This window comes from Polypterus senegalus, chromosome 12 (assembly GCF_016835505.1).
Source record: "Polypterus senegalus isolate Bchr_013 chromosome 12, ASM1683550v1, whole genome shotgun sequence".
NCBI lineage: Eukaryota > Metazoa > Chordata > Cladistia > Polypteriformes > Polypteridae > Polypterus > Polypterus senegalus.
Genome location: NC_053165.1, coordinates 65,321,029 through 65,346,564, shown reverse-complemented (window position 1 = coordinate 65,346,564; position 25,536 = coordinate 65,321,029). Strand labels below are relative to the sequence as shown.

General features: G+C 38.3%; 2 protein-coding genes across 2 annotated transcripts in view; both read right to left on the bottom strand.

Annotated features, from left to right (window-relative positions):
- dnah10 (dynein axonemal heavy chain 10) overlaps nt 1-4,690 on the bottom strand; it is a 111,680-nt gene extending 106,990 nt beyond the window's left edge. Inside the window, exons 1-4 of the mRNA XM_039771329.1 lie at nt 4,465-4,690; nt 2,950-3,075; nt 2,098-2,285; nt 1,885-1,993 (exon numbers count right to left, since the gene is read on the bottom strand). Of these exons, the coding sequence (XP_039627263.1) occupies nt 1,885-1,993; nt 2,098-2,285; nt 2,950-3,075; nt 4,465-4,690 (649 nt within the window). The remainder of the gene's footprint in view (nt 1-1,884; nt 1,994-2,097; nt 2,286-2,949; nt 3,076-4,464) is intronic.
- Nucleotides 4,691-10,079: 5,389 nt separating this feature from the next.
- The window catches only part of LOC120540882 (V-type proton ATPase 116 kDa subunit a2-like), a 36,489-nt gene continuing 21,032 nt past the window's right edge, over nt 10,080-25,536 (bottom strand). Inside the window, exons 8-20 of the mRNA XM_039772018.1 lie at nt 24,996-25,089; nt 24,263-24,475; nt 23,520-23,670; nt 22,216-22,355; nt 21,081-21,238; nt 20,609-20,696; nt 20,046-20,164; nt 18,944-19,157; nt 18,639-18,758; nt 18,172-18,294; nt 16,682-16,799; nt 13,431-13,602; nt 10,080-11,572 (exon numbers count right to left, since the gene is read on the bottom strand). Coding sequence (XP_039627952.1) covers nt 11,470-11,572; nt 13,431-13,602; nt 16,682-16,799; nt 18,172-18,294; nt 18,639-18,758; nt 18,944-19,157; nt 20,046-20,164; nt 20,609-20,696; nt 21,081-21,238; nt 22,216-22,355; nt 23,520-23,670; nt 24,263-24,475; nt 24,996-25,089 — 1,813 coding nt within the window. The 3' untranslated portion in view covers nt 10,080-11,469. The remainder of the gene's footprint in view (nt 11,573-13,430; nt 13,603-16,681; nt 16,800-18,171; nt 18,295-18,638; nt 18,759-18,943; nt 19,158-20,045; nt 20,165-20,608; nt 20,697-21,080; nt 21,239-22,215; nt 22,356-23,519; nt 23,671-24,262; nt 24,476-24,995; nt 25,090-25,536) is intronic.

The following is a 25,536-nucleotide window of genomic DNA, read 5'->3' as shown; positions in this document are numbered from 1 at the left end:
CAAAATGAAATTAGAAATTGTACAAAACTCGGCCAAGATCAACAGCAAAATTTCAAAGTGATATTCAAAGCATTTTCAGACTGCTTATGCTATGCAATCTGAGAGGCCAAAATATAAATTACAGTCAGACTGCAACCATAGGCATGTGTGGATGCAACAGCATGGCACAGCTGAATGAAGTCGCCTGTATAAAAGCAAAAAAAGAATAAAACGTACGTTAAGGAAGAACCATTACAAGTACCACATACTGAGCCTTATCTTGTCATGTTCAATGTCTCCTAAAGTATTGTTAATTTGGAACCATTTTACAAGTTGAAACTGTAAAGCAGGGTGACATGTGGAACGCTAATGTAGAGAACACATTTTTATTTATCTGTTCCTATCTGTGCGATTATAAAGAACTGGGGGCGGTAGTTGGAAAGAAAGAAAGAAAGAATTCAATTACATGAATCTGTCAATAGAAATGACTAGTCAGAGATCTGCAAATGTTAACCTTCAGGTTTTTCTTTGAAAATTCATTGTCACAAATCCGCATAACAGTAGTGATCGCTGCTGCTTGAGAAGTTGTCCACAGGGTTCAAAATCGTGTGCCCAGTCAGGGTCTCCTCGTGATTGTAATGGGGGTTGTTTGCAGTGTCAGATGCTCAGCTTTAACTTTCCTACACCATTATCCAAAAGATGTGCATGGCATGGCCCTTTGGGAGTCCAAACATGCCAGTTGGCACTACAATAAATTTGCAACCTAATTAGGGTTGATTCGTCTATCACACCAAGTGCTGCCACCTTAGGCTCTACAACTCTAAATGGATTACACAGGTCTGTTTTTTTTTTTTTATTTAAATCTTTTCCGTACCTAAAAAACACCCTAGAATACATTAAGATATCAAATGCAGTGTTATATAAAAATATATATTAAGTCAAAACAAATCTCAGTACATCTCCGAATTGCCTTGTATTGCTTACAGTAAAGGGTGGCACGGTGGCACAGTGGGTAGCGCTGTCCCTGCATGGAGTTTGCATGTTCCCCCTGTGTCTGCATGGGTTTCCTCCCACAATCCAAAGACATGCAAGTTAGGTGCACTGGAGATCCTAAATTGTGCTTGGTGTGTGGGTGTGTGTGCCCTGCAGTGGGCTGGGGTCCTGCCCGGGGTTTGTTTCCTGCCTTGCGCCCTGGGATTGGCTCCAGCTGACCCCCATGGACCGTGTAGTTAGAATATAGCAGGTTGGATAGTGGATGGATGGATGCTTACAGTAAACTGCTTTTGAAATGTCTCTAAATATTCATGAGACTTGCCATGTTAGGATTTTTCACCAAGTACAACTGTGGAGACCCCTGCTGACAAACAGCGGAACTGCTAACAGCATAAGGACAAATACTGTACAGCCCTGAACAGTTAAATCCTAACTTTTTTAAACCAATTTTCAGATACTGATGTCTCTGCAGTTTATCAGATATCAATATGGCACAAAATATATCAAAACACACACACACACACACACCTTGGAGGTTGCAGGTGCTTGCAGAAGTAATCCAAGCGGCTGTCTGAATAGCCCAGCACCAAACCACTAAATATACGGACTTCTCTGCAGACTTTGTAGCAAAGAAAAAATGCTTCATCAGCCAGCCCCACAAACAGTACTATGATGCTCCTCTTCTTGTCCTGCACTTGATTTTTTTATCTATGTCAATACAATTTAAACAATGCTTTCTTAGCCATAACCCACCTGCTACCAACCTTTACATACACCGCCCTCCCCGTCCTCAGGACACATAAAATGAATGTTGAACAGCTTATTCCAATGGCGTTACAACAAAATTGAGATCTGATAAAATGAAAAAAATAAAAACTGTACTTGATCAATGGATTACATTTTTATGCTTACCTTTTTTGTTTCTCAGAAAATACATGGCAGGCAGTTCTCTAAACTTCTCTGGAATATTATTCTCTGCAATATGCAGTTCTGTACGGTACACCTTGTGGATTTCAATTTTCTATTGGGGGTTTAAAGTGAAAAAAAATACAAAGTAAACTTCAAACGTATGAGACATTTATCCAAACTTAATTTATAAAAAGGTATCAAGTCGTCATTTTGTACCGTGAGAGGTAGTTTTACTTGTTCTTCCTCCGTTTCTTCAACTGGAACCTCATCCACCTGCGCACTCATTGCAGGAGGATCTGCTGGTGGGGGCGTTGGATCAGCAGGGGTTGGGGTCACAGGTTTGGATTTGGATTTAGGCCCTGGTGATCTAGATTTGGAGCGTTTACCTTTTTTCTTCTGCTTAACTAAAGGTGAATGCAGGAAAATAAAACTTTTATACGTTTATAGGGTGCTTACTGTCACATGTTCAGAGTATAGTCAAATTCTTACTTGAATGGGCTCATCAACATTCAGCATATTATTACTGTCCAGCACCAGGAATAATTATTTTCATCAATTACCATTTATACATCACTTTTCAAACCTACTAAAAGCACTTTACATAGAAAGTAAGGAGCCACTTCAACCACTATCAATGTGTAGCACCCATCTGGATGATGCAACGACAGCCATTCTTAAAAGCACTCTATCAGATGGTGAACGGGTGAGAAAGAAAGAAAGAGACAGAGAGCTAACCAGTTAGAGACAGGGGATGATCAGGCCACGGTGGGCAATTTATAAACACTGGACATTGATGAACACCCTACTCTTTGTGGAATATGCCCCCAATAGCCTCGTCAACACCTCCTCCAGAAGCGACCGAAGTTTTCCCTAGATGGTCTCCCATCCAACAAGTACTGACTGGACCCAAAGATGCTCAACTTCAGGTAGCGTGGGTACTATAAATGCTGGCAGAGTACGTACGACTATCTTACCTTTCTCACCATCTTTCTCATCTGATGTAATCTCATATCATCTCACAATCTGAACCCAGTCAACAGTGATTAGCGTTTTTTCTTGTTATAGTACCTGGTGGTGGAACTTCTGGAGGAGGATCTTCAGGAGGTGGAAGAACTTCACTGGTTCTGGCTGAATCCAACAAGTCATCTTTCTCCTCTGGTGGGGCAATTTCCTCCGGTGGTGGAATTTCAGGCTCTTAAAGTGGATTGAAAGTAGTATTAAATTTACATTTTCCTTTACAGCGGTTGTATAATGGATGGATATTGTCTCTGTAATATGCACTAGCCAATAACAAATTAAAAATTCTTTCAGAGTTATAACTTGGCTTCCTGTAACATAACAGATCATTTCCAAGACACCAAGGCGTAAACCTACAAAAAGCACATATCTAACACTACATATTGACATGCTCGCCTCATGCCAGCCTTCTTAAAATTCAGAGACTTGCTTTGGCATCTATCTTCATCCACTCTTAACTGTGGTTAACCTGCTCTCTTTCAGTAGAAAGGAAAAAGTAGGAACATAATCACTGCTGAGGTGCACTGAAACCACACACCTTTTACCTCATCTTGAATTAATTCCACCCATTTTTTAAAGCTAAAAATCAATCAGTTGTGCTATGTATTCTGTCGGTTTATTCCAGTGCTCATTCCACCATCCATCCAGTATCCAACCCATTATATCTCAACTACAGGGTCACGGGGGTCTGCTGGAGCCAATCCCAGCCAACACAAGGTGCAAGGCAGGAAACATACCCTGTTCAGGGAGCCAGCCCACCTCAGGGTGTGCACATACACAAACACACCAAGCACACACACGGGACAATTTAGAAAAGCGCCAATGCACCTAATCTGCGTGTCTTTGGACTGTGGGAGGAAACCCATGCAGACACGGGGAGAACATGCAAACTCCACGAAGACCCGGGAAGCAAACCCAGGTCTCCTAATTGCGAGGCAGAAGCGCTACCCACTGCGCCACCATGCCACCCAGTGCTCATTCCTTCCTATGTTTACTCATTTATATTTAAGCAAGTATATACAAATATGTGGTGGGCTGGCGCCCTGCCTGGAGTTTGTTTCCTGCCTTGTGCCCTGTGTTGGCTGGGATTGGCTCCAGCAGACCCCCGTGACCCTGTAGTTAGAATATTGCGGTCTGGATAATGGATGGATGGATGGATATACAAATATTTGTATATTTGAGCAACCTAATATTTTGGTTGGTTTTCTTTATCTTCTGACGATTTGCTTTCTGAAATGGAGCTATAAACAGAATTACTTTACACAATAGTCACATGTCCAAACCTATTTCATCTCCTAGCTATTCATGGTCCGATTCATAATCTGCACTGATTGAACTTCCTCTCATCCACTCACAGGCTCTTTTTAGAATCTGCCTTTATTTTAGCTAAAAGAGACTGACAGCACACTCCAGCTAATTTTAAAAATAACATTAACTGTTAACAGCAGGTGGAGCGTTTAATGCTGTCACTTTCAGGTAAACTTTTTCCAGATGTCACGACTACTTTAGACAGGAGCTTCAAAAGTAATGACAGCTCAGACTGGCGCATATACTAAAAAGGCTTACCAACTACAACTTCCACCTCGATCAGCTCTTCCCGCACACTCTTAACGAAGTACAGCAGCGACAGTTTGGACTCCTCGGACGTCTCGTTTAGGAAGCGCAGGATCCTCTGTTCATGTTCGCCGTTGTCCCGGCTCAGGAGCTCCTCGAAGCAAGCCGAGTCAACCGAGTGGAGAGAACCGCAGACCCGCTGCCGTATCCACTCAAGACGTAGGTCGTCCAGCGACATGCTTACTCCTTTGCCCAATTCGGTACCAGCCTTCGGAATCGCTTAATCTGTCCGCTGCCCAGTGCGCCGTAACCCGCTGGGTCGCTATGGGAACGGTTGTCAACAGCCAGAGTCGCGGACTCCGGCTACAGTGAGCCCCGCCTCTGGCAGCCAAGCAGAGCATGCGCACAAGGAGACGCCGAAGCCAAGTCCTCATTGATGGAAGACACGTGTTGAAAACAAGACTGCTAGTTTGTATACTCCAACTCAAACCATAATATCTGGTATCCGTAGTTTAAAAAACACGTTTTTACCATTTAAACACCAAGACAAGTGGTCTCGTTGTTGTTCAATAGGATGAAAACACTTATGGCTGAATTAAAAAAGCGAGTCAAAAAAACACTTGCCAATATATCAACCCAAAGTTGCTTAATTTCCAACAGACGTCAGTCGTTTCTTTCAGCACAGAAGATTTGTTTGCTTAAACGTCGAACGTTTACTGTTGCGCCGCAGTTCGTCAAGTGTATTGGTTGCTGCTACAGTAGCTATAGGGGAATTAACGAAAACAACAACAAACACGCACGCTGCTTTCCGTTAAACGACTACTTCGATTAATCAGCTACAGACCAGCAGCAGCACGAGACTCAACACTGATTGGATGAACGCCCTCCCGCTTCATCGCTGATTCGACAACCGTCCTGTCAATCAATACTGAACGTTTTCGATGATCTCAGACTTGGTGACGCCCGTTTGATTAGAGACGAGAAACGCGTATTTGACAGAACGAGGCGTATTAGCGGTCTCAGGTGAGCACTTTCTGTAGCTATCGGGTACAGCGCTAGACGTAAAATCAACTCATTTGTACAACGTGTTTCAGATTTTTGTGTGATTTTCTGACCCTGAATATAGGTGTGGTGGATGCGGGTTTCCTTTCATTAAAAGAAAGTACTTTATTTACCTGGAATCAATTCCGACACCTTGTTTAACAAAGCAGATTGGCAGTCTGTTTTTCTCAGAATAGTTTATAGTTATCTTTTTTACATTAAATCCAATGTACAAAAATATTTGAATTTATAAAGATGTTCAGAAAGAAATTAGAAATTTATAATACCGTGTTCCACAAAACACTTTTTTTTAACCCTGTCAATTATGCTTAACCCAAGCTGACATTTCAAAATTTGAGCAAAAAAAAAAAAGTAAGCCGCCCTAAATTGCGGTGTTCATAAGAAATTGAATGATTTTGTTTCATGAGGTAGTAGGAGTACATAATAAACAATAATAGTTGTATCAGATATTTGGAATATTCAAATTTATGCTTCAATTTAAATATTTAAAATCCAAATCGTCTCACCTGTAATAGAAATTTGTCATTCTTCACCTTCAGATAGAGGTCCATAGATGCGTAGATCCCAAATCACATATTTGTAATCACTGACCTTGAATTTGTCTAAAATGATGCTTGTATGTGAAATTTGTCATCTTTAACCTTGTGGGACTGGCTGTTAGAGGGCTGGAGATTGCACTGATATAGCGCTTTGCCACACCCACCACACGACGAGCCACCTCAGGGTCCCAAATTAGGATCTGAGTGCAGCCATGTAACGGGTGACACCTCAGTAGTTTGAATGGAATGTCCATCTATCCATCTATTATCCAACCGGGTATATCCTAACTACAGGGTCACGGGGGTCTTCTGGAGCCAATCCCAGCCAGCACAGGGTGCAAGGCAGGAACAAACCCCGGGCAGGGCGCCAGCCCACTGCAGGGCACACACTAGGGACAATTTAGAATCGCCAATGCACCTAACCTGCCTGTCTTTGGACTGTGGGAGGAAACCCACGCAGACACGGGGAGAACATGCAAATTCCATGCAGGGAGGACCCAGGAAGCAGCACTATCACTGCGCCACCGTGCCGCCCAGGAATGGAACAGTGGGAGGTTTTTAACACTGGCTGGAGTGCCAATCAACCCCCAAGTTTTCCCTGCAAGGTGGAGGACCTGCTTGCAGAGCATTAGAGGACAAGGACCATGGGTAAATATCTCAAATACTTATATATGCTCTGCAAATTTGAAAGATCGTTAAACAACACTCCACAGGCCAGTATTACCAATCCCCAAATTTTACAAGTTTTGAGTAACTTTGACCCCTTATGTGATCCCCTCGGCTCTGTTGTTGCATCATAGACAACTTCAAGTCCTTCTAATCATTTTTACTGAAAATACCCATTGATTTACTTTTTACTGTATGAGTCTCATTTCCTACACAAAATATGGTCTACGAATGTGTGTTTTTGTGTCTAGAGGGCTAAAAAGCTTGATGTCCTGCATAACTAGATATCTAGACAAGTCAAACCATATTGGGACAGTTGGGACACTTAAGACAAAAAAAAAAAGAAAAAAAAAAGCATTTGGTCGTAATTATGTACACAAAATATCAATGAACATGTGAGATTGTGTAGGTTTTTTCTTTCCCCAATCACGTCTACAGTCCTGAACTCAGTAAAATATTTACTTGATGCCTCCTCGGATCACATGCTGTACTTTAGCACTCAGCATGTCTCACTGCTTTTTCTTCGTCATCACTAAACCCCCCACAGACCTGCTCACCAACAGCCTTATTTTGCAAAATCCCCTTCTACAGTGAACCCCTGACCTGCCTTGGCCATAAGTCCAGTCACTTCCATATTTCACCAATGAAGCCCGGGCCAGACTTGCTCACGACAGCGGTCCTCAGTTATGGTCTCAGATGGCCACTGCGGCTACAGATTTTCATTCCAACTAGTTTTATAATTAGAAGTTTAGCCTAGCAGGTAGCGGCTTGTTAGTGCTTCCATTCTTCCATGCCAAATCTGTATCACATTGTTGACCATGGATGTCAAACTCCAGTCCTGGAGGGCCACAATGGCTGCAGGTCTTCATTCTAACCATCTTCTTCGTTAGTGACCAGTTTTTGCTGTTAATCAATTTATTTTTCCTTAGTTTTCATTAACTTGACTTAGGCCCCTTATTTGTTTCTCTTTCTTTAATTAGCACCCATACAATAATGAGATACAAAACAAGCTGCCACATTACCAGCTCACCTGTGCCCATCACACAGTATCTGAAATTAAGGCAAGGTAAAGGTCTCGGTAAGGTTGATCTCTCAGGTCACCAAAACATTTTGACGGTGGTCTTAGAAAAAACAGAAATGTAACAGTTTTGGAAATGTCTGCTGTGGCAGAATGAGAGTAGCAACAGGCCAAAGCATTAAATAATAAGTTTAATTAACAGTGAGAATCAGCTTCTCATTAACAGATTGGTTGGAATGAAATAAGTTGGGAGTTTGAAATACCAATTCAGCTGGTCAAGTGTTGGCTCATTTCTGTTTGGCTGTCATTTAATGAAGAAAGGAATACATTCAGAGCACTGAATCCTTAAAAACAGGGATGTTAAAATGAAGGGAAAAGAAGCTAATTAGCAGTGAAAACTGGTCACTGATTAGGAGAAGGGTTAGAATGAAAACCTGCAGCCACTGCGGCCTTCCAGGGGGTACTTTTGGAACCCTGATTGAGGGTCAGTGCTTCCTAAACCCCTAGCCCAAACTAGATATACTGTACATAGAGATGCTCGATACAGTATGTCTAGTCAGAAATAAAGTTTAGAACCATTTTTTACAGCACATCCAAACTATAACAAAAACCTGTGTAAAGTGACTAAATAAGGGCGACATTCGATTACTTGGCAAACCGATCACTAGTGACTGTAACCCTGTACCCAGCAGGGGGCACATACTCCCTGGGAATGTGTTCTTTTTAGAATTACGGCTCATACTTTGAAACTGTATGTACATATCGCCTTCAGGAACCATGACAGGAATACTAAGACATGAGAAATGTGGTACAAAACAAAGAAAGGAGACATTTAACTTGGGTAAAATGCAGTGTTCACTCCTAATATTCATTTCTGTGTAATCATTGTATGCATACAGTCAAAGAGAAGCCATTGGAACAGTTCAGGATTGTGTTTCCATCTTTGGGAGGAGCACTGAGACATCGACCTGAACGACAAGTCAACATCACATCTGTGGGCCTTGTATTTGCGCACACATTCTCTCTTCTGACCACATACTGTATAAGGATTACTGCCAATTTAGCACATTAACAGCATTACCTGGAGATACCACTGACCAATTCTATAAAACCATTCTGCTTTCTTGTCAGACTGGAGAAGAGCCCTTGTTCTAATCACTACCCTTCAATAACAACCCTTCGTCCGTCAACGCTGCCTGAAAAGATTTTTTTGCTTGGCTTCGGGACAGTAAATTGCTTGAAAACAAAAAAAATAAATAAATAAACTGCAGTATGCTCACAAGCCGCAGCATCACAGAGTTATTTCTCAGCTCTGATTACATTTTCTTTTTTGGTATTCAATTCTGTATGCTTGTCCATACTGTATACCTACCTATTTTGGGTGGTTACAAGTCTACAGCTTAACAAAGTGAAGGGTCCCCAATTTTGTGATTTGACATTGCAGTGTAGGAAGAGAAAGGCACATACTGAGACAACAGTGCCAAGAATGCAAGAGAGCAAAATTCTATCATGGACACATTTACTTAACAAGCACTGTTCAGTACTCTGATGGGGTCTTGTTCAAAAAGCGGACGCCACTTGTTTTGAAGATTAGGAACCCTTACACTATTTTAAGGTTAGGGACCCTGGTGTATGTGGCCTTACCCCGACGAACCTTAAGTTCAGGGTTTGTAGTAGGGGTAGGCCAGTGTAAAACAAACAAAACGAAGCAGATGGCGTCCGCTTTTTGAACAAGAACCCTCTGGTGGACTGGCACCTACTACCAGGATTGGGTATGGCTCCCCACAAACCTAAACAAGGTTTCCATTTCATTCAACCTAAGGCAGGGGTCCCCAATCACAGTCCTGGCGGGCCACAATGCTGCAGGTTTTTATTTCAACTAGTTCCCTAATTAGAAAGCAGTCCATGCTGATAATGAAACTTGGATGAATGCAGCTGCTAAAATCTAAAAAGGCAATGAAGAATTCTGAATGGTAGCAGGCAAGAGAACTAAAATGAAGCCCAAAAACATATTGCTTTAGTAGTAAATAAAGGGGTTCTAATTAAGAAACTGGTTAAAGTAAAAACCTGTAGACGTCCTGGACTGTAACTGAGGACCTCTGATCTACAAAGGAACTAAAATGTGTCTTTACTGAATGAAGGCACTAATAAGACAAAGTGTTAAACACCAACCATCATTACCAGCAAGGACTGAGTTCTAATTAGGACACCGGATGGCATGAAAACCCGTAGCCACTGCGGCCCTCCAGGACCGTGATTGAGGACCCCTGACCTAAGGTGTCAAAAACCCCTAAAATACCTAATAAACTATAGGGACATGGAAACAAAGAAGACTGAATTTCAAGGGTTTAAATAGTTTTTAATTTTGACATTGTTTTAGTTTTCATCTCTGTTTTAAAAGAGATTGTTGCAATCGAAGAACAGAACAAGTGCACTTTGTTTTGAAAAGGTGGACGCCATTTACGCGGTATAAAAGGCATGTATGTTAGCTTATGGAGGATGTACAGCAGCAACACATAGGCTTCTGAGCAAATAAAACCATCATATGGCACATTGTTTCTTTATGTGTACCACTTGTTAGCAATGAAAAAAGATTGAAAATCTCTCTCCTTGCCATGTAAAGGCACACACCACCCATCATCTTTACTTGCTGAGCTACAAGACAGAGACTTTTTGGTTTTTTTTTACCACAGCTTACCTGATAAGCCAGAATCCAACAGTACAGTAATTACAGTATACCTTTCACAAGATACAGCAACATTTCACATAATTGGATCCATATAAAACCCATTTGGGTTGTAAACCTTTATCTGTATCTGAAAATTATTTTCTAGAAAACCACAGCCTACTTGGCGAAATACGGTATACTCGACTGATGGTGGGACATCCATACCATGATATCGGAATGCTTGAAATCCATCTCCCCCTCTGCTACATTCAATAAACAGTTCTTAAAAAAAATGGAAAATTAGTGCAAATTTTGGTGGTTTAAGTCTATGTGCTAAAGACGCCAGTTACATTGGTTGACTTCATTATAAAAATAAAAAATGGAAGCCATTATTTTACGCTGTGAAGCCTCCAAATTCAAATGGCAGTTTTTTTGAAAAGGAAGACAAAATGAGTGTATTCAGAAAGAGCGGGTCACCGAAGCATCATTGTGGACTACAATTAAAATATCGAAATATATTAACTTATCAGGTGAAGAATAAAATGTTATAAAACCCTTTAAAATGACAGCTGCAAAGGATGTGCTAATTACAAGTTATTTACAGAACACGTTACTTTGGGATTGTCTTCATCTAATAAAGACTGGGCCTGCTGATGTTCTAAAAATCTAAGATGGGTATCTAATTAAAAAAAGAAAACATTTTAATTAGATTATGGAATTATTAAACCAATGACTTTGTATTCCTCTGTAAAAATATAGCTCTATCCCCATCCCTAAATTAAGAATAAGCCTATACTTTTCAAAGTTAATAAAAAATGGCAGCAAAAATGATGAATGATGAAAGATGGATTTCAGCAGTTGAGATTCCAGATCTCAAATATGGACAAAACCAGCTTGAATAAGGTCATCAGTGCAGCAACTTTGTTTTGTACAAAATCTGTACAGCCGTGAGGTTTAGTAGAAGACAAAATGTTTGCCTCTTTTCCTCATTTAAAACAAAAGCAGTTCAGGCAGGCCATATCAGTTCTCAAATGTTCACATTTCAGCTGAAACTGTATGATATTTCAGTGAAGTCCATCATGTTCAAAGCTGTAGGACAACAATTTAAAGGAGAAGGGAACAAATTTGACCCCAGCACCAGCGTAGAACTTGCTCTGGAACTCCACCCTGTGGAAGGGAAAAATATAAATATTACATGTACTGTAAACTGATGTAGTGAGAAGTCAAGCAAAGTGACCCCTTTTATTGGCTAACTAAAAAGATTACAATATGTAGGACTGTCGAGGTAACTCGGGCCCCTTCTAAGATGACTCACTTCCAGGTTTTCCAATGCTGTACTGGTCCTAGTGTGTATTTAAACATAGGGAACTCCAGTTTCTGTATCACATCTCACCTGAAGAAAGGGCCTGAGTTGCCTCAACAGCCTGCATATTGTAATCTTTCTAGTTAGCCAATAAAAGGAGTCATTTTGCTTGACTTCTCACAACATCTATAATGGCTAACACGGTATAACACCCTAGTGCTACTTACTGTATACTGATAAAGATTTGATGGAATGCACTTTGTGTCCTTTACAAATAAATTGGTCAAGTTGGTCTTTTATTTGTTTTGACTGGTATATGATCAAGATCACTTCAGCTTGATCATTTTTAAATGAAATTCAATGCCCTTATCTGCTAAAATAATAAAATACACCCAATAATTATTAAAATTAGCATTTTTGTGTTTTGGCTATATGACTTTCTTTATTTAAGAACCAATGACTTGCCAAACTGACAAATGCATTACTTTAAACTGTGTCTCAAAATAACTGTCGAGCTTTCAAAGAAAACTGCTTAGTAGTATCTTGAAATAAAGTAAAACCTCTGGATTAGGACTCCAGCCATTTGCAAATGAATGTTAATAATTAAGACTTATTAATTTTCGGTATTTTGTAAGAGTACAGATGCAAAGACTAAAATTATTAAGTTGAACTTTGGTAGGGCTAATTTTGAGCAGATGCAACAAAGTCTAAGTACAGAAGGAAAATGTTTTTGGGATCTAATTAAGATTTTTAAACTTCTCAAAGACATCAATGAAGATAATTTAACATAAACATAAAATGTTTCAGCTATATTCCAGGGGAGTATATGTAATCATTGTCCCAGGGAGATTTGTATTCAAGATGGGAGCACGTCTTCACATAAAGAACAGTGAGAACTGGAACACATTTCTGAGCCATTTAGTTGAAGCTGAAACTTTAACTTTAAAATGGTGTGGATGTGATATAGGGATAACTTCTGCTATCATCCAACCAAATTACCTTGATGAAGTGAATGGCTTCCTGTCAATTGTCAAACTACTTATGTGCATCTAATGGGAGATAAAAGTTGAAACAATCATGTTGCCTATAGGGGCTTATTGTTATTTACAGCGTAAAAGCAAGTATGAACTCAGCACTGAGAGTCAGGGCTCTGCCCGCCCTATCTACACTCAGACAAGTGACGTACTTTATTTCTGACCACTTTCTTACCAACACTTAGTAATATGTTTTATATTACATTAAGTTAGCCAACAGTACTTATATTTATTCATGTCTTCAAAAGAGAGACAGTCTAAGTAAAATTAACAGTAAAATAAAGGTATACACTGACTCACAAAGGCTGTTCTTCCTGCAGAGGTCTTGAAATTTTACAGACAAGTCATCAACAGAGAGTAAGATTTAATAAATGGGCTGCCTTATATAAAAAAGCCATTGCGAAATATACTGAAATGCATAAATATATAATATATTGTATCATTGCGCTCGTGCGTGTCTGTAAAGCTACCCCATGCCTGATAAGATGTGAAAACTTCCTGTGAAAGCAGAAAGAGAGAAATGCCAGAAGAGTAATCTGAAGTGTGAGTTTCTTACAGAGCAGTAAGGATGACAGGAACAGGACTGAAACATGAATGTGTACATGATTATGGTTTTAACATGTTTTGTTTGTTTGTTTGTATTTTTGAAGAATCTGACAAGTCTCTGCAGTATCTCTGACATACTAACCAGTGCAATCGCAGTGCATGAAGGAAAGCAGAAAGTCCTTCCATAATAAGGAGAATCACCACAGTTAGTACAGCAAAAATTCCAAATACTGGAATTAGTAATACAACTCCGAAGCTGGTGTCGACTCGGAGACCAATCCTCATCACCATTGCCCATAAAACTTCAGACAACTCTGTAAGCAAAGAAAGAGGCAGTATAATTTAAAGATACGAGTTGCTTCAACTTTATTAATTACTCTAAAAGACACATATGCTTATTTATCTTGAAACTACAGTACATGCTGCTCTGTTCTTATCAGGTGTTTGTATACCTCTGTCATTCACACACTTTACTCATCTTTTTCTTTGTACCTAAGACTGATTAATATTTTAGTGCCCACAGATCTGTTTACCCATCACAACACATTATCATGTTTTAAAGGTCACGGGCTGTGTTCCACAGTAAAAGGTCTCAACCTGTATATTCTGACACTACAAATATATAATGAACTAATTATTCAACAGAAATGTATATTTAAATAATACTTAATTCACTTATCCAGTATTTACATTCAAACATATGAAAGAATGTATTTTGTGTAACATTTTTAATATACAAATCAATTTATATCAAACACTCTTATTGTTTGGGGTAGGCAGTATTGTTCCAGGCAGATACAGCACAAAGCACCTTATCAACTTTATGGTGGCTAACATCGTTCTGACAGACTAATCAGTGTCCGGTTCAGGGGCTCCTATTTTTCATTTTTGAATTCTGATTTAGGCTTTTTGTCCAGTAATAGCTGTCATTTATTTTGTTGCATCAGTAGCGGAAAGCAGTTGCTATTACTGGTCATATGTGGACACACTTTTACCATTTAATGAAAAGGCAACTTTCAATTAGAGAATTTTTTTTTTTTACATTTTTAATCTAGCATTAGAATTAGTCCCCTCTAACCAGGTACCCTATTAGATTGTGTAGTAAGAAGTCCATGAAGCGAAATGTGCATGTAGGCAACCTTGCAAATACATTTCCATTCTGAAACATACACATATACATATTTTTTAGGATCAAAGTGTCAGTTATGTAATTTTCTTTTTCCCAGTAATGATGGCGGTGTTGTGGCAGACTGATATTTCTGGCTAAGAAGTGGTTATCTTACCTATCTGTTCCTCTCTCTTATTAGTGTCACATCATACAGTGACTTTTTATAACTGTCTTTTATACAGTATAGTCTCTCTCCTAATATCCACCATCCATTACCCAACCCACTACATCCTAACTACAGGGCCAGGCGGGCGTCTGCTGGAGCCAATCCCAGCCAACACAGGGCGCAAGGCAGAAAACAAACCCTGGGCAAGGCACCAGCCCCTATTATCCACCTCACTTTGTATTTCATCCATTTATGTTACACAGTTAATTTTCTACTGATCCATCAATCCTCTCTCTCTCTCACTAGATTATATTCAGGTTAATTCCTGTTATAGATAGATAAATTAGCAAATACCGAAGTAACAACATTTTTCAGAATAACGAATACTTTTTGTGGGCCCAGAGAAACATTCAAAGAACATGAAGTTTAACAAATCTCTTTTAACAAAATGTAAATCTCAGTACAACAAATGTTTTTTCAGCCAAAAATAGCCACTGAAGAGAATAATACAACACAAAATATACATAATGCCACTCCTACACTTTCCGCGCAGAGTCTCAGGAATGCTGCAACATGTTGTGTCAAAGCGAGAGACAGCCTGTTGCAAAATTTCTGGTCTCGGGCAGTCTAGGTTTAGGTGCAACATCATACACAGAGCCGAATTCAAAGTCAGTGCTCCACCGAATCTCCACGTGGGTAGTTGTGTTGTGTGTGGATATCGTACTGTTTGAGTTTCATAGCACTTCTCATAGTTTTCTTTGAGATGAACAAAAAAAGTGAGAAATGCTGTCAGTTTATACTGAAAGAAAAATTAACAATCCTGGAAAAAGTTGATTCCGAAATGAAGAAAAATGACGCGGTAAAAGCATTTTTGAATCGCGTCTTCATCTTCATCTAATGACTCGTTTTTATCCTGTATTTTCATACCTGTACTTAAGTTAAAAAAAGTTACATCTAACGTCACATTTTCATTGTCTACTTTCATAAATGCATTTCTATTAAAAAAAAACTTAAATCTGAAGTCTCATTTTCATTCTCTATTTTCATACCTGTAGTTCTATCTAACATTCTCATTCTAACATCTCATTTTCAAATAAAATATTTTTTGCAGTTTAAGAAGTACTGTTTTTTTTTTATACAGGTATTGTCAAGATTGGGTCACAGAGTTGCACAAGACACAGAAGGAGGAGTCCAGGAATTTTATTGCTGTAGTGAGAAGGCAGGTATAGTCTCAAGACTTCATTCAGAACAGGTGCTGTTAGGAGTCACAGCATGGACGATCGTCCTGTTTTAGCTCCCATCACCACTGTGACAGACGCAGTCAAGAGAGTGTGAGGAAGAGCAGATCAAAGTCTGGTGTTAAATGTTTACTGTTGCACCACTGACACTAGACATGGTGAATTGCTGGCAGCCACAGGAACAATGCTATATGTATTTTCCCCATATTAATTATAATGAAACTTCTATTATAACTAAATATTTATTATGGTCTCATGAGTTTTTTTTGATGGGAATCCACCTGTATGTGTATCTGTGTATATATACACATATTTAAGAATCTACGTTGGTCTATGAAAAGTGTCAATTAGATAATATATGTGTACTGATATTCTGACAAACACAGGATTTCTTCTTTTGAGATCATGAACACAACTACTGAGTGAGTGAGATTATCCTAATATGATGTCTTTCTCCTAACTTCTATTAAATATTGAATACAAATTACAATTTCCTAATAACTATGTCTTTGCTTTTGGTAACCTTTTTCAAATGGAGACTATTAGGTTTCCATTTGGATTGTGCCTATTAAGTAAGTATCTTTCCAGACAGCCTTAAAATAAATAAATAAAATACAGAGTCAACTATTCTGATGATATCTGCAAATATACAATATTTTGAAACTTGCCAACTTTTGTTAGCAAGTATTATGTTTTTAAATTAAAACTTTTATTAACTTGAACTGCAATATCCATCACAAATTCTACTTAGCTGTGTCCCACTATTTTAAAATTTTAAAGCATTTTAAGCTTCAATATTTATGTATAAAAGGCACTAAAAAAACAACCTAATTATTAAGTGTTAACTATCTAGTGCAATAACCCAAACGATTCATACTTACGAGCATGAGCAAGGCTGAGGGCCCAGAGGCGGAGGTAGGAGGCAGTATTTGAGATGCAGCCAAGGCAGTACTCAATGCTGTGAATTGCTTGGTGCATAAAAGTCTCTCCAAAATCAAACTAGATTCAAGGGAAGTAATAAAAAAGTAAAGCAAGAAGTTAGAAACAATTTGTTAAAAAATTTTAAAAAAATTATATACGTTTGTGTAATCTTTTTCAAAGCTTAAAAACACATTATAAAAGGAGTAAGTCGATACCTTCAGCTCTAGCTCTAAACTCCTAACTGGTCTGTCCTTTAGTTTTTGAAGTACTGTATCACAGTTTATATCTCAAGTAAGCTACACATACAATTCATGACATTAACTCAGTCTAACAGTTAAAATGTCCAGAATGTTTTGCATATCTGATGACAATGACTAGCGTAACTGCACTAGTACTCACTTTGAGGTATGAAGGCAGGGGGTGTTTTTGATCAGTGTACAGTTATGCGATTGGAACTGTCATCTGAGCTGCAATTTGCCTTTTTTTTCAGTACTGTAATGCCTCACTGTGACTGCTGTAATTTGTGTGTGTGTTTGAAGTGGAGGTTGTTGTGCTTGTTAGTTAGAATATTTCTATATTTCTTGACCTTCTGTAAAAATAACATTTCTAGCTGAGACAAATAAACTACATTCTATCTAAAAGGAATACTGTCACTGATTTATGACTAACCACATAATCAGTCTGAAATTGAAATCTACCTGCTGTAAATAACATGTGCTGTAAAACAACAATGCTGTGCTACAATCTACTTGTGAAAATTACCTAAAAATAATTACATGCTGGAGTACCTGTGCTGAAAATAATTAATTTATTTTAATCTACAATACTGAAAGAAAAAACAATTGTTTATCTTATAATGAATATTGGAAGACTAATCTGAGCACACAGCTTCCGTTCATGCTAATGATAAGCTGCTTTATGTTCCTCACCCGGACTTGTCACTTCAACAAGCATTGTACAGGATGTCTTCATTTCAGGGGCTTTGTGAGTTTAAGGCCAGCATGCACAACAGTATATTACTTTCCATTAACACTTTTCACACCACATCTAAATGTTGATATTTATCTTTTGCCTTATCACACTATTTTAGGTACTTAAGTATGATAAACAAAGACAATATGACTCAGACTTAACAGACCTCTGTAAAGCTGCACCTATCAACCAAGATCTCAACAGGTCCAATATTTACAGGAACACCTTTGAGAAGGGGGGCACCAGGCAAGAGAGGTTCACACACACAAGGATAGAGAAGAAAGATGATAAACATACAAGAAGGGCAAGAGATGTCAAATATTTTAACATGTATTCTATTACCTGTCTTTGATACGGAATGTGTAATGTGTAGATGTATACTATTGAAATATACAGTACAAAAATAAAAGAAGGGACCATGTTAAGTTAAAACCTCAAACCATTTCGGCATCTCAGATCACAAAACAACTATACATACCTCCTCCGTTTCTGTGTCTCTGTTTATCCCATGATCACTGTGGCTCAGTCCTTCTTCCATATCATGAGATCTCAATAGTGACAGCTCTTCTTCACTTCCTCTGCGCACCAACTCATAACCACCCTGCTCAAACAAGATTCACAGCAACTAGTCACATATCTGTGTGGTCTGTCACCAAAGCAGTTTCTCAGGTCATCACTTTAATGAACTAACAAAATGTAGGTCTTGCAATGCTCTTCATCTTTCTTAAGGTGGTACATTTTCACATGCAATAAACAATACATATAAAATATATCATCCATTTATTTATTCATTCATTACATACTTCTGGATAGCCACAGTCAAAGCCAATGACTTCAAAGCAGCATGCAATACTGGACAGGAAATTCTCTAGACAAAATATACCATTTTACATAAAATGACTACACTGAATGTAGACAGAGACCACACACTGCTCATTCACTTACTCTGTATGCTCCAAATCCTTTGCCTCCATTGTGCATCCAGTACAAGTACAGAGGCTTGGCCAGAAACAAAGCAGGGACAGATGAGAAGGCTACCACCTTGAGGAACACCTGCAGTCCTATCTACAATCAAAAACACAAGTATAACGTACATTATTTTAGCTTTTAGTGGTAAAATAACTTTAATTAAATATGAACATTTTGCCAGAAAAATATAACCTTAATTAAATATAAACATTTTGCTAGATAAATATGCACATTTAGTTATTTTATTAGCTACTTGAACCAAACAGTTAAAGTTTACATACCTGACCAGGGTACAATGTCTCAACATCATCCCCTCCATTGACAAGGAACATGTTGATGAAGTTAATAAGGATGCTTGGAGCGTGCTTGGAGTTTTCAGCTGAATATGCCAACCATTTATATATGATCATAAACACCAGGTACCCAAAAAGGCAGAGCATGAAGAGGAGCTCAGGGAGAAATACCAGGTAGATGTTATACTTCTTTCTGAAATGCCTGAATCAAGATACAACAAATTACAAACACAAGTTGTGTGCACAATTAACTCAACTCCACATACACAGCTACACGTTACTCTAGGAAAAGTGCGTAAAAACTAAATACATTTTCACAAAAACAGGCTTAAAAACTCTTTGGATAAAGTCACCTCGCCATTTAAATCTGGTCATTTAAAGTTGATATTTTTTAGCTATTTAACTGATGCCCTGATGCTACTTTGCTTGTTCTGCTTTTCCTTGAAAGAAACACATGCATTGTATGTGCAGCAAGAATGCAAATGTAAACCCCGCGTAAATCAAGGGAAGTGTGGTGGTAGGAAACGCACCAGATATCCATGCCATTTTCTGACTGATAAGACTAAAGGGTGCCTATTAGGTGCTTTTCGTCAAGAAGGGTGCAGCTAGGCAGATTTCCTGGGGGTAAACTTAACACTAAGGAAGTTAATATAATGTATTTAATATACAGTCACGGGATACAATCTATATATAGTCTTATTTTGTTATTCGTGCACAAGGGTCGATTTCCCATTCCATTATATGATGGGACATAAACACACAAGCACACTGCAAAAGCCCTTGATTAGTTACACAGGGGGGAAAAAACTTTAAAATTGTGCATGTGAGTTTTTATCATGATTATATTTTTTGGCAATTTTGCAAATATTATTTATAACAGTTGTTCTGCAACAAACTGTTCACAGCAGTATTCATCTTACTTATCAAGAGCTAAAAGGGGACTTATAAATGAAAAAAAACCCTCCATGATCAATATAAACTCCATCATAGTGAAAGATACATATTTCAAAAGAACACACACAATGCCCCTCGCTTTGAAAATAAGAAGTTAAAAATCATTACATGGTAATTTTTAATTAGCCAGACTCACAAGTGATTGAAGACTCCCAGAATGACTCCAAATGTCATGTGAACAACACCCAGGACGATTGACATTTTCATTTTGTAAGAGTTCAGAAAACTAAGCTTGTTATTTGCCATGTTCCAGATCTAATATGCAAAACAAAAAAAGTGAAACACTTTTGTCAATTTGTAAAGAAAACACCATTCAGTACAATCAAAAACATTTCACCTAATGCATGTGGCATTTATTATTAAGCATAAGAAATTTGAAAAAATGAGAGAAGCCCATTCAGTCCATTTGTTGCCCGTCTATTTAACTATTAGCTAAGTTATCCACATATCTCATCCAGATTCTTGGCTTGAATCTCGGACATCTCACACCCAAACCAAGAATCATACCCTTCAACAACCTCTACTTGAGGTTTTAGGTGGGATAAGCCATATGGTATTAGTTCAGCACTGCCAAAAAGCCTTTAAATAAGATATTATGTTTTAGACACTAACACACCCTTCTTTCTAAATCATTTCATTTAAAAAGTCTGTTCTATACATATATTTATTTGCTATACTGAGAGGGAAAAAAAATCCTACCGGATCAATGCCAAAAGGATATGGTCCATTGAAGACACCCGTGACATTCGGATCAAGGGATAAGTAGCCATTTGAAAGATCTTCAAACCTGTCCAGGAATTTTAAAATGAAGAGTCTCTGTTATAAAGGCACTGTTAACCATCTCATCTCTTTAGTATTACTTTCCACATTCTTTTTACGTCGGTTGTTATTTTAGAAGATTGTAAACAACAGGAGGTTGCAGCAAAAAGGCACTATCTGCTGCAGCCCAGCCTTACATAGGATATTTTATAAAGGAGCACCTTTTGTAATTTTATTTCTTCTTTTATATATCTACCAAAATCTTGATGTTGGCCAAATATCTTTTCATCTACCAGCATAGATATTACAATTTTTAATAGATAAAGATTTATTTTAACTTTTATCTTAATGCATAATCTATTTTTATTTCCATGTTACAATTAGAACTAGAACAAATGTTTAAAAGGATTACCTCCAATGGTTTTCTTTAAACATGGCATTCACACTCCATCCAGAGCCAAAAATATTTAAAGACTTTGAAAAGCAGTCATTGTAGATTAGGCCAGTATAAACTGAGAAGAGGCCCATCAACAGGATGATGTATCTGCCATCAAAGAAAGTATTCCAGATCTGTATGGGCACATTGGAAATAAAGCATCAGTTGGTGAGGTAAAACAGAGGTGCTCTTCAATCTAGATCACTAGTTGTGCTACCCGTCTAAAACAGGTTGACACCTAAGTAATCAACGTAGAACTCATAATTAATGTTGCAGTGCACCAATACATATGCCGTTTGGTATGAGTTTTGTAAAAGCAGTGTTAATGTTTGTCTTCTGTTGGAATGCCAAATGCAACACCTAAGTCTCTGTTATATATCATTTGGTATGGGATTTGTTAAAGCAGTGTTAATGTTTGGGATGCAACACCTTTTGATACAGCCATTGCAACTGGACAGACAGACAGACACGTATCCTTTTATTAAGGGAGATGAAAGAATGAAATCGCATAGCTTGAAATTAGTCAATAATATGTTTCCAGCAGATTAAACTGAGAGGAAACAATGCAAAGTACACATCAGGGGTATGCAGCTCTGGATAATGAATGGTATTATTCAAGGAAAAGAAGCAGAATGAAGTCTCTAAAAATAGGTGTTTATATATTTTAGTAATTCAAAAATGCTATTAAAAGCACCTTTAGTTGTGAGGTGAAACTTCGGAATGTGTTTTACAAAGTCTAAGATATAAGACAGTGTCAGTCAAGAACCCCTTTGATTCTAGGAATGTACTTACTGTTTGTTCTTCCACCCATTCATTTGCTAAGCCACTTCTCCAGTGTGAGGTGCCCATCCTGGCAACAAAGCAGGAACCAACCTGGTGGGAGCACCAGTCATATGCAGGGCACACGCAGAGAGTCAATTTAGACTCTTCTTTTTGTCTAACAAGTATGTTTTTGGGATGGAGGATGAAACTGACAGAAGCAGTGGCAGTGCTCATGAAGGAATTCTTTGATTATTTTACAAACATCCCCATTACCTTGGAAGGTGCTACATGTTTGATGTAAAACACAAATGTGTGTCACGTACTAAAATGCAAAGATTGCTGCAATTACCTCTCCACCATTTTTCTTTAGTTTAGGACTATTTTCAAAGATCACCATCCAGAGAGAGAATAAGAACATTAATATTCCATGTCCAAGGTCCCCAAACATGACAGCAAAAAGGAAAGGGAATGTGATAATAGTGTATGGGGCTGCAAAAGAAACACAAAAGGAGTTTATGCCATTTTGTTTTTCTGTACACATTTACAAGCTGTAAAAGTAAGAAAAAAACAAATTTCATGTCAAAATCAATCATGCAAGTATTCACAGGTTACAAGTGTCACACAAATATCTGGTGTAAAGTTCCCTTGGAGTAACCTGGGCACTTGTTCTTAACTACTCATACTCTAGTGAGCACATGCCGTCCAAACTGCTGCATTCACTCCATCTTGCACTTACACTGAAGCAACATTGTTTTCTTGACACATACAAGTAATGTTTACATATACTCAATCCAGTTAAAATATATAAAAAATAAACTTCTCTTTAGCAAGCCAAAAATGAACTGCTGTGGAAGGAGAGGGCTTTTAAAATGCATAATGGTGATGGTGTGTATTATGCCAAAATAACTACTAGGGCAAGGGTTGCCAACTCCAGTCCTAGAGGACCACCGTGGCTGCAAGTTTTCCTTCTGACCCTTTTTTTAAATGAGTGCCCTGTTTGTGCTGCTAATTAACTTCTTGTGAATCCATTTTAACTAACTTCGATTTTAACATTTGTTCCCCTGAATATCTTCATTGTTCCTCTGAATTGCTTCATTTCTTTCCTTAAATGGTACCCAAAGAGAAATTAAATATGAAGTGAGGGAGCCAAGAGAAGAGCAACTAAGTCAGGGCCTCAAACTCCAGCCAATTTCACTCCAACCCGCCGCTCAATGAGATGCCAATTCTTGTTGTTAATTAAACCCGTTCTTTAATTCTATGGCTTGTTGCTGCTCTCATGGTGCATTAGCAGACATTTACGAATCTGTTGATTTTCTCTTTTCTAAGAGCCCTGTTAAAGTGTTTTGTGGGCCTGAGCATTCCAAAGACCTTCACCTTTCTGTATTTTCAGATATTGGGTGATGGACACCAGTTGTTTTGGTGCATTTCGTATCTCATTATTGTTTGGCTGCTAATTAAGGAAAAAGAAACAATTAAGGGGCCCGAGTTTTCAAGAACAAGTCAGTTAAAATTAGTTCAAAAGAAGTTAATTAGCCGCAAAAACAGGTTACTCATTAAGAAAAGGATTAGAATGAAAACCTGCAGCCCCTGTAGTAGGGCACAAGTTAAAATATTCTGTGCTCCTTAAAAGCAGAGTTGCATGATTCCGATTACCTGGATTGACTTCTCTGTAGTTACCGACTCCATAGGCATCAACAATGTTCTGGAATCCTGAGGTGAACTTGTTTGTGCGGATGAGAGTGGGGGGCGTCTCTGTGGTTGGGATTCGATTCACAAAGGATGGGACAGTTGCTGAACTTTTTCTCTAGTAGATTAAACAAAGAAAAAAAAAAATAAGAAAAGAAATATATTTGTAGACACCCAGAAAAATAAAAAGGATTATTGATAAGTGTAAGCTAAATGGGTGTTAGTATGGGAGATTGGGGTTTATAACAAATACAATTTTAATCTCATCATTATTTTCCTGTACTACTAAACTGAAACAATTCAGACATTCCGCTGACCAAAAAAATATTTGTGCTTCTTAACTGTCATTGTTCTTAATTTCCAATTGAAAAAAATAAGACTTGCCCACTCTGATGTTTTAAAAACAAGAAAATTAAAACATGCACTTAAAAAATCCTAGATTACATCTCCAATATTTTTTTAGTTTACTCACAGGCAATTTTTCCATACTTAATACACACGACAATGAATTGGAGCTAAACAGTTACAGCTGCTTTTTGACACTCAGACTTCACGGCAGCCTTAACACAGTGAATTACATCAAGGCAGTCAACTTTGTCTTTGTACCTTCACAATTTCTGGAAACTCAGGTTACTGCGAAAGCAGCACAGGAAGGCAGCCTTAGTGTAACCAACATTAGTACTAACCCAAAAAAAAAAAAACCCACTTACTGATCCTTCTTCAAGTGCTCGGCGTAAAGATGCGAGGTCATTCACTGGGCACCAGACCTCTGCGATGAGACACTTATTAGTGACATCAAAGCTGCAGTAGTTCAGGATGTGATAGATAGCCTTCATCTTTTTAATCTGGATCACCCAGGTGTAAATGGACTCTGAGGCCTTACATAGGACTTGTCTCAGATAATCTTCAGTCCTGTTTAAAACCTTTCAGGAAACAAACAAACTGATTTCAAATCCACAGAGATACACCGCCTCTGTTCACATGTTTTGGTAACACATTGGCGATACACTGGCTAGGTTATAAAGACCAAAGTTCTTACATTTTCTATATTTCTACAGCTAACTTTTGTTTCTTTTTCTTTTTTTTTATATTCTGTTGAATTCTTCAGTCACCCCTTATAAGCTACAGCATGTTCAGGGCTTGGACATGATGTTTTAGAATAGAATCAAAGCTGAAGTCATCCTGTCAGGGGGAGCAGTTCACAAGGCAAGCTGAACTGTAAACTTCAAAACTGCCAGATCAGTCCCCACCGGTTTCAACAGGTCATCACAATCAAAAAGAAAAAGAACTTGATTCAAGTTGTCTCAACGTCAAGCACCTCAGTTTGGTGATCAACAGAGAAAAGCAGGTAAATCAAGTCTGCTTGTTAATGCTTGTGTAACAGAAGCTGCTTATTCTATTGTGCCATCTCAACAAACAACTCGTCTTGTAGTGAACACGTACAGTGTGTAAATCCTGAATACGAGTCTTCAGCCCTTCAACGACTTCTTTCCTCTCATCACTGTTGCTGGGATATGGATAGATGTGGCAGTGGTAACTAAAAAGAAATGACAGAGTAAAGTCACATGACTGCGACAAAGACTGTCCTGTAGAGTTTATGCAGGGCCTAACCTAAGTTTACCCTGGGGTTTTTACAATTTCAGTTCATTTTACAAAGCACAAACAAAAACAGTCCAATACATTTTCATTTTGTGGAGGTGATTCTAATTTACAAGAATGCATCACTTATATCTGACTCTGTTTCATATTCAGGTGCCCTAGTGCCCAATACACATGTCACAAAAATCTTTACGGTGGAAAGCAACAGATCCCTAGCATGATGTGCAGCAGCAGGAAGACTGAATGTTGTATCCTACTGTGATATTCATAAAACACTACACTTTATATATATATATATATAAAGGTGCACACTGTCACTGTGGGACTTCCAAGTACGTTACCAAGCTTTATGGATTTAGTGTTGCTGGCGAGTCACCATGCTCTT